The sequence below is a fragment of the Condylura cristata genome, unplaced genomic scaffold, assembly GCF_000260355.1.
Source record: "Condylura cristata isolate star-nosed mole 26May11 unplaced genomic scaffold, ConCri1.0 scaffold00017, whole genome shotgun sequence".
NCBI lineage: Eukaryota > Metazoa > Chordata > Mammalia > Eulipotyphla > Talpidae > Condylura > Condylura cristata.
In genome coordinates, this window is record NW_004567118.1 from 3,926,709 (window position 1) to 3,933,839 (window position 7,131).

Consider the following 7,131-nt stretch of genomic DNA (forward strand, 5'->3'; position numbering starts at 1 on the left):
GTGCGCGCGTCTACCACTTCACACCAGGGATCCTGCTCGAGAGCAGCTGCTTCTGCCGGCATGGAGGTCCCCCTCGTCACTTACTGTATCTGACCTTGGCCATTTCTGACAGGGCAAAGTCACCCCCTCCTGCCTCACTTTGTGAGATGGGTAAAATGGACTGTGTCCGTCAAGGGTTCCAGGCTGTCCCGTGGGCACGTGCATGGCCTCTCAGTGACCGTAATGGCTACCGGTTTGTTGCGAAACATCACTCTGGGCTGCAAGATGCAGCGCAGTGTCCTCTTGACGGAACAGCAGAGAAGGTCTCTATAATTGCCTCACTGTCCTCTGTAACTCAAAACTAAGTTTTAGTAGGTATCTACAAAATTCCCTAAAATCTGCTGAGTTAAACATCATGAGGTCTTCTAAATTTCTCTCGATGGCACTCTTTGGGGGCTGCGTACGTTTTGGGTGTCCTCCCCCATGCCAGTGCTCTTTCACCTCCCCCCGGGGCCCCCCTTAATCTCCCTCCTCTTCTTCTTTCCCTCTTTCTCACCTTCTTTTTCTGTCCAAACATACAGCTCTCCTTCAGAATACTAAGTGTGCCTTCCAAATCTAGGTTCCCGGAAATTTATGAAATTCATGTCACTTTCCCATAAAAAGCTTAGTTTTTTGTTCATAGGTACTCAAACATCCCCGTATTTCCAGACTGAGATGCCTGCGGAGTTGGCATCTCTGGTCTTGCACTGTCTCTACTTGCTTGGTGTTACCTTTCCTCCCGTGTTAACCTTTGTCTCCTTGCTGGGTCACCCTCAAGGGCAAACACTGGGAGGGTGTTTCTCTGAGACTTAGTTTTCTCATCAGCAAAACTTGGAAAAACATGAACCTCCTTAGCTCCAGCCTCCAGATCTATTCTACCACCACGTTAATAGAAGTGTAAGAGTCTCCAAGTTTGGGGTTATAATCTGAATGACACCAAAAACATTATCAATAAGAATTTTACATTCATCAGTTTTATCTATTAGCTATATGATGTTTCCAAGTAACAAAAGTAACTTCCTGTTGATTATTACTTCCAAAATTAAAAAAAAAAAAAGATGTTTTAGCATTTTGGATAGAAGTTAACATTGAATGTGTTAGGTTGGGTATAATTTCTTTCACTTCATACAAATGTCTCGCAGCCGTTTTTATCTTCACCCTTTCAGTTTACTCTATAATGTTTTGTAGTATCCAGGCCTGTCTTTTCATTCAATAGAATTTCCACATCTTTCATCCTCCCATGCATTCTTCTATTATAACTGCTAATTATAGGGTGCCAGCTCTGGTTTTAACATTGCAATTTATTAGGTAGAGCTAAATCAAAGAATATAGATTTTTTAACTGCCCTTTTCAGTATTAAACCGCACGAGGCTTTTAATTTCATACTTTCACAAGAAGTGGGTCATGGAGGGAACAAGTTAGCACAAGAATCTGAGAATCTGACAAAGAAAGGGAAGTTTACAAAGTGTGGATGGAGTTTGGGGAAAACAACAAGGTATAGCTCAGTACTCAGGGCTCCTAAGAGCAAGGAGAACCCCCACCCCCACCCCCACCAGAAGGCCACGCACAGATTTGGGAGAAGGAGTCAAGTGGTCACATGCAAATATCCTTGGGGTTACTAACCACAGACAAGCAATGTCAGTAACTGCTACTGGGAAGAATGAGGGTGCTCTAAGAAGCTCAAAAGTGATCTGGAGGTCAGGTGGTGGAGAAAGGCACAGTAGAGATGACATTATGGACAGGAAGGTGTCCGGAGCGATTATTCTGCACCCCATCCACTTTACCTGGATGTATAGTGGGGTGGAGCACCCACCAAGTCTGCCCTCCACATGGTTTATTTGGCCATGTAAACACAGCCACGGACTTTCTCAAGCCCTCCAGATGGTCAACCTAAGCCATACAGAACTCCAGAAGAGCAACAAGAAATGACCACTCTGACAGGGACTAGCCAGAGCAAATGCTCTAATTCCCACCAACTCCCTTTACAGTCCTCTCTGGCCAGGGCATGAGAAGACATGCTTGAGGGATAGCAGTGGACAGCTTGGTTAAATGAAGTTGGTCCTCTGATGGCTTCAGCTGTGACATTTCTACACGACCTTACGGGATGCACGACAGACCCAGCCAGGCTGGGATTCCATATAGACTCACTAGTGCCAGCTTCATAGTCCATCAAGCAGGTGCCATCAACTTTCTCTGAGCATGGGAGACGGCCCACACCTGCTGCTCTGCTATATGGACAGCCGAGTCACTCGCAAACTGCATCACCTATTGAGATGGCCTTGAACTTGAGAATCATGAAAAGCAAGCTAATACTATGCCCTGCTGCTTGTAGTATGAATGTACTACAAGCCATTCATGGATTTGAACAAAGACCCATATACACAAAGCAATTTAGTATTTAGTGGAGTACTTAAAAAAAAAAACAGCATTGGGCTTTGTTACATCAGACAGAAGACACTTAAACTTCCTAATTTATTATCTGCATAGATCCTAATGCATCAAATGCTTGAAAATGTAAAACATGAAGCTGTGTAATTAATAAATTTTATTTTATCAAAACTAAATAGCTGCAAACCACATAAACAGGTCAAAGAAGAAAGAGAAACTAGGAAAAATATTTGCAATTTACTACATTTGAAAGGCCATTTTTTTATCATATGTTAAGGGGACCAAAATCACATACAAAGACTAAACGCAGTAGAAAAACATAAACTATAGGTAATTTATAGAAAAGGAAGTATTAATAATTTTTCCACAGCTGGAAGCCTGTTCAATTTGACAAGAAGAGAGAAGTGAAAATTAAAATTAGTCAAAAGACTTATTATCCATTTATCATGTTGACCAAGATAGAAGAAAGATACTTATGTAATCACACTCTCTGTATGTGTGTGTGTGTATAAATATGTATATGTGTATATACATGTATGTATGTATAGTTATGTCAGTAGAATGGGGAAAACAGGCATCAGACATTTCTGTTGGAGGTATAAATTGGTAGAGTCTGTGAAAGGCGACATTTGCATTATCTAACAACTATTACCAGTAATGTATATGCTTCAACCCAGTAACCATTTCTGTAGGAACTTATCCTGTAGAAAATATTCACGGTAGAGAAAAGATACATGATTAAGCATATTCATTGCATCAATGTATGTAATAACAAAAGACTGAAATGTCCAGCAAGGGGGACTGGCTGACCAAAGCACGGTGCGTTTGTGCATGGACTACCGGTAACTATAAAAGACAAAGCATGGAAGCTGTGTCTATATATCTGAATGTCAAGTGTACTCAGTAAAGCAAGAGCAGTATGACCACATACCACCGCTAAATAAATGAAGGAGCTGGATAAATCTTTCTATTCATTTCTTAAATATCAAATCTGTCCAGGAAGCGTCACAAAAAAACAAACAAACCAACAAAACAAAACTAGCCACTCTGGGTGCCTTCACGAAGAGGATGGAGTGCTGGGAAGGCAAGTGGAAGGGAGAGGGGCACCTTTTCACTTTGTCTCTGTTTTTTTTTGTACTGGTGAGATATAGACGATAACACACACACACACAGATACGCAAATATCAAACTATTTTGCCACAGACCTCTATTTTTTGTTTGTTTGTTTGTTTTCACTCTCCACTTCTTCCCTATGCAAGTTGATGCTGAACAGAATTCAAGCTTTTCCTACATTCCTCCCCAAGGTGGGTATTTCCTCTGCATGTGTCATCAGTGCTGGTCTCGCTGAAGCTCACACTGATACAGGGATGGACACTGAGGGACTGGCCACTCCCTCTGGCCAAGTTCAGTGGGCTTGACTATAAAACTGTGGAAGACATGGAAAAGATTTCTGGCCCCTTGGGAATCACTGTGGGCTACGGGGGTTGCCTCAAATCATAATTCAATTACCTCCTTGAGGCATCTTTACTGGACATGCATTTTCCAGAGAAAAATGAAATGTCAGCAATCGTGCTTGGAGCTTAGAGATATATTCCAAGGGAACTGTTTAAAAAGTTACTCTCCCTTATAGAAATCCAGACAACTTTTCATTGGGGAGGGATTGCAGATTTTAGTATGTATTGTTTAAAGTTTTACAAATAGAGCTAATTCCAAAAAGAATTTGGAAAGCATTTTATGAAAGGTGAATGTCAAGGGGCCTGTGATGGGGAATTTGAATTTTCTAGAATACATGTCCATAGACTTTTGCTGACAGCAGGGGCTCTGTAAGTTTCATGCACCCTATATATGTTAATGCAGCAACTCAGCTCCATTACCTTGGGGCAACATCAGGGTAAGGACAGTTTCTTTCACAGAGAGACCGTATGTACAATGGATAAAAAACGTCTAGTCCATGGCCCTCCCTGGTGGTGCAGCAGTTTAAAGCAGCATGAGTTCAATCCCTGCCCTGGAGCTGACCCACATGGCATACCTCTCCTGACCCGCCGGCTGCTCCCTTCAGTCAGTCAGCTTGTTCTGCTCCCCACTCTGTCTCTGATGAATGCTCTCACCACCCCTGCACCTCTGGCTGTACCCCAGTTCTGTATGCGTAAACAAATAAATCTTTAAAAAAAAATGTCTAGTGCAGGGCAGGCCTGGGCTCGCGGGGGTCAAATTACAGCTTCCCCATTTTGTGGCTTTAATCTTCCTTGTGCCTCAATGTCCTCACCTGTCATCGGCAGAATGTAATGGAATTTATTGTACTGGGTTGTTACGATCCGTAAATGAGTGTGAAGCATGAGTGTGAAGCACGAGAAGAGTTGCATCACAGAGGGTTGTTGCGCTGTTATTCCAGCAAAGTGCTCGGAGTACAGCCCTCAGAGCTTGGTGAAGGCAGACAGAGTGGGAGTTCCCTAACCTGTGCGTTTTCATTCTGCTTAGGCTCCTTAAGGAGAATAGACACCCATCATTGCACCAAATACGCCCTCCCAGCCTTTCGATGTAACCATCTCTTCCTTATTTTCAGATGGCTTTGAACTTATCCCTTCGGACTTATTTATGCTTTCAGTTTTTTAATTACTGGCCTGTAAGAGATGAGGTGAATACATTACATACATAGGAAGTTTTGAAACATACAAACAATTCAACTGAGGTTGTATAACTATGGTGAGAAACCCTCCCTACACTTCTAATTTTAATTCGGGTCCAGTCTCTGCTGATTCTTTCTTTGCAATAGCCCTGTTATGACCAGTCATTGCCTGAGAATGCAGGCTCACCTCTCACCCTGCCCCCACACCTTGCACCTCTGAAGTGACATCTCCCCAGAAATTGAAGGATATGTTGGCATCTCTACAGGCTGCTCAAAAATTTAAATAAATTGCATGTAGCATGTACATAATGTTATATTCCTGCCTCAAGACTTTGAATGGGCTCCCACCATTTCTTCTGGAATTCAAGGCTATAACTAGTTGCTCCTGTGTTCAGTTTATCACTTACTCATTCTTGAAAAAGCCCTTTCAGACACAGCCCTTACACCATCAGAGTTAAGGTTACGTCCATTCTCCACAGTTACTTTTTTTTTTTTTTTTTAATGAGCTCTCAAGCTCAATGTATTCTTTGATGGTCTAGACAGAATCTCCATTCATTAAACAGATGTCTCCTTTATCAAAACCCATTCATTTAAAAAAAAATATTTATGTGTACAGAACTGGGCCAGAGATGCAGGGGCGGTGAGAGGATTCACCAGAGACAGAGCGGGGAGCAGAACAGGCAGATCTACTGAAACACACTGCTGAGGGGAGCAGCAGTCGGGTCAGGAGAGGTCTGCCACGCCATGTGGGTCTCCTCCCTGGCCGTGGAATGAACTGCTGTAGAAGTAGTTATGGCTAGCTTCGCAGTGCTATGCTTTTACCTGTGGCACCACCAGGGAGGGCTGCAAAACCCTTTCATATTTTCACCCTGAGGATACAAAGGTGGGGAAAGCATAGTCTTTGCCCTGATGGAGTTTATATTCTACAGGGATCCAGACACAGAAATGCGTTTCGGATAAAGAATGGTACACAGGGCCCACTCACAAGCCAACCACATTGGAGGAAGGACTTGGCTCTGCTTGGGGTCAAAGGAAGCTCTTGGAGGGAGGTGGCATTTGAACTCACAAGTAAAAGATAGTTAGGAGAGTGCTGAACCCACCAGACTTTCCCCAAAGAGCATCCAGTGACTTGTTCTTTCCCGAGTTACCCATGCCACTAGAGATCCCTTATATAGGTGCATAGTTGTGTCATCTCATTGCATATTTGATTGAAAAACTCTTCGTAGGTACAATATTTGTGGAAATACCTCTGAGGTAATGGGTATGTCATTTATATTCCCCTTAATACGTATTTTTGCATCACAGTTTTATTAAGCTAACTTTGGTTTACAGCACTGTATGATTTAGGGACACAGGTTCAGTCTTCTTCAGATAAATATTACCATACCCCAACACCCCCAAAATTTTCCACTGTAGCCCACTGGGCCCCCTTGACTTTGTGAGTTCAAAAAACACCCAGAATACACACAATGAATTATAGGTGTCCACATTTCTCAAACCGAAAAAGAGAAACTTCTTTTTCTGCCTCAGTACTCCCCCTGATTGAAACATCAACTTTCCACTGCTAGTGCTGGTGATCCCAGCCCATGCTCTTCCCGAATCACATCAAGGTGAAGGACAGAAAAGAGACTCAGCTGTGTCACATGATAGCCAGGGATTGAGTCTTGTGACACTGCAAATAGAGAGAAGCAAAAGAGGTGATTCATGTGGGGGCATGGGAGAACTTGAAAAGGGGAAAATAATTATTTTCTGTGTATTGGGAGATTTTACCAGAAAAATACAACAATATACTTGATAATTGCATGTGTAGTTCTGTAAACAAAAATAAGGAAATAGTCCTCAGAATCCCAGGAATCTTCCTGCTGGGTATAAAAGGGGGCATCAAGCAGGGAGACTCCCAAACTCCTGAACCTCACTCTCCTGCAACCCACCCAGCACCGCCCCTCCGCCACCATGGTCAACTCCTGTCGCGGCTCCGTGTGCTCTGAGCAGGGCTGCGGCCAGGGCTCCTCCCAGGAGACCTGCTGCCCCCCTTGCTGCCAGCCCAGCTGCTGCCAGCCCACCTGCTGCACCACCAGCTGCTGCAGGCCCAGCTGCTG

The 7,131-nt window shown here is 43.4% G+C and overlaps 1 protein-coding gene across 3 annotated transcripts in view; it reads left to right on the forward strand.

Moving 5' to 3' along the window:
* Positions 1 to 6,985: 6,985 nt before the first annotated feature.
* LOC105853752 (keratin-associated protein 4-6-like) overlaps positions 6,986 to 7,131 on the forward strand; it is a 9,577-nt gene continuing 9,431 nt past the window's right edge. For all 3 annotated transcript variants that reach the window (XM_012726109.1, XM_012726110.1, XM_012726111.1), the window contains exon 1: positions 6,986 to 7,131. In XM_012726109.1, the coding sequence (XP_012581563.1) occupies positions 6,986 to 7,131 (146 nt within the window).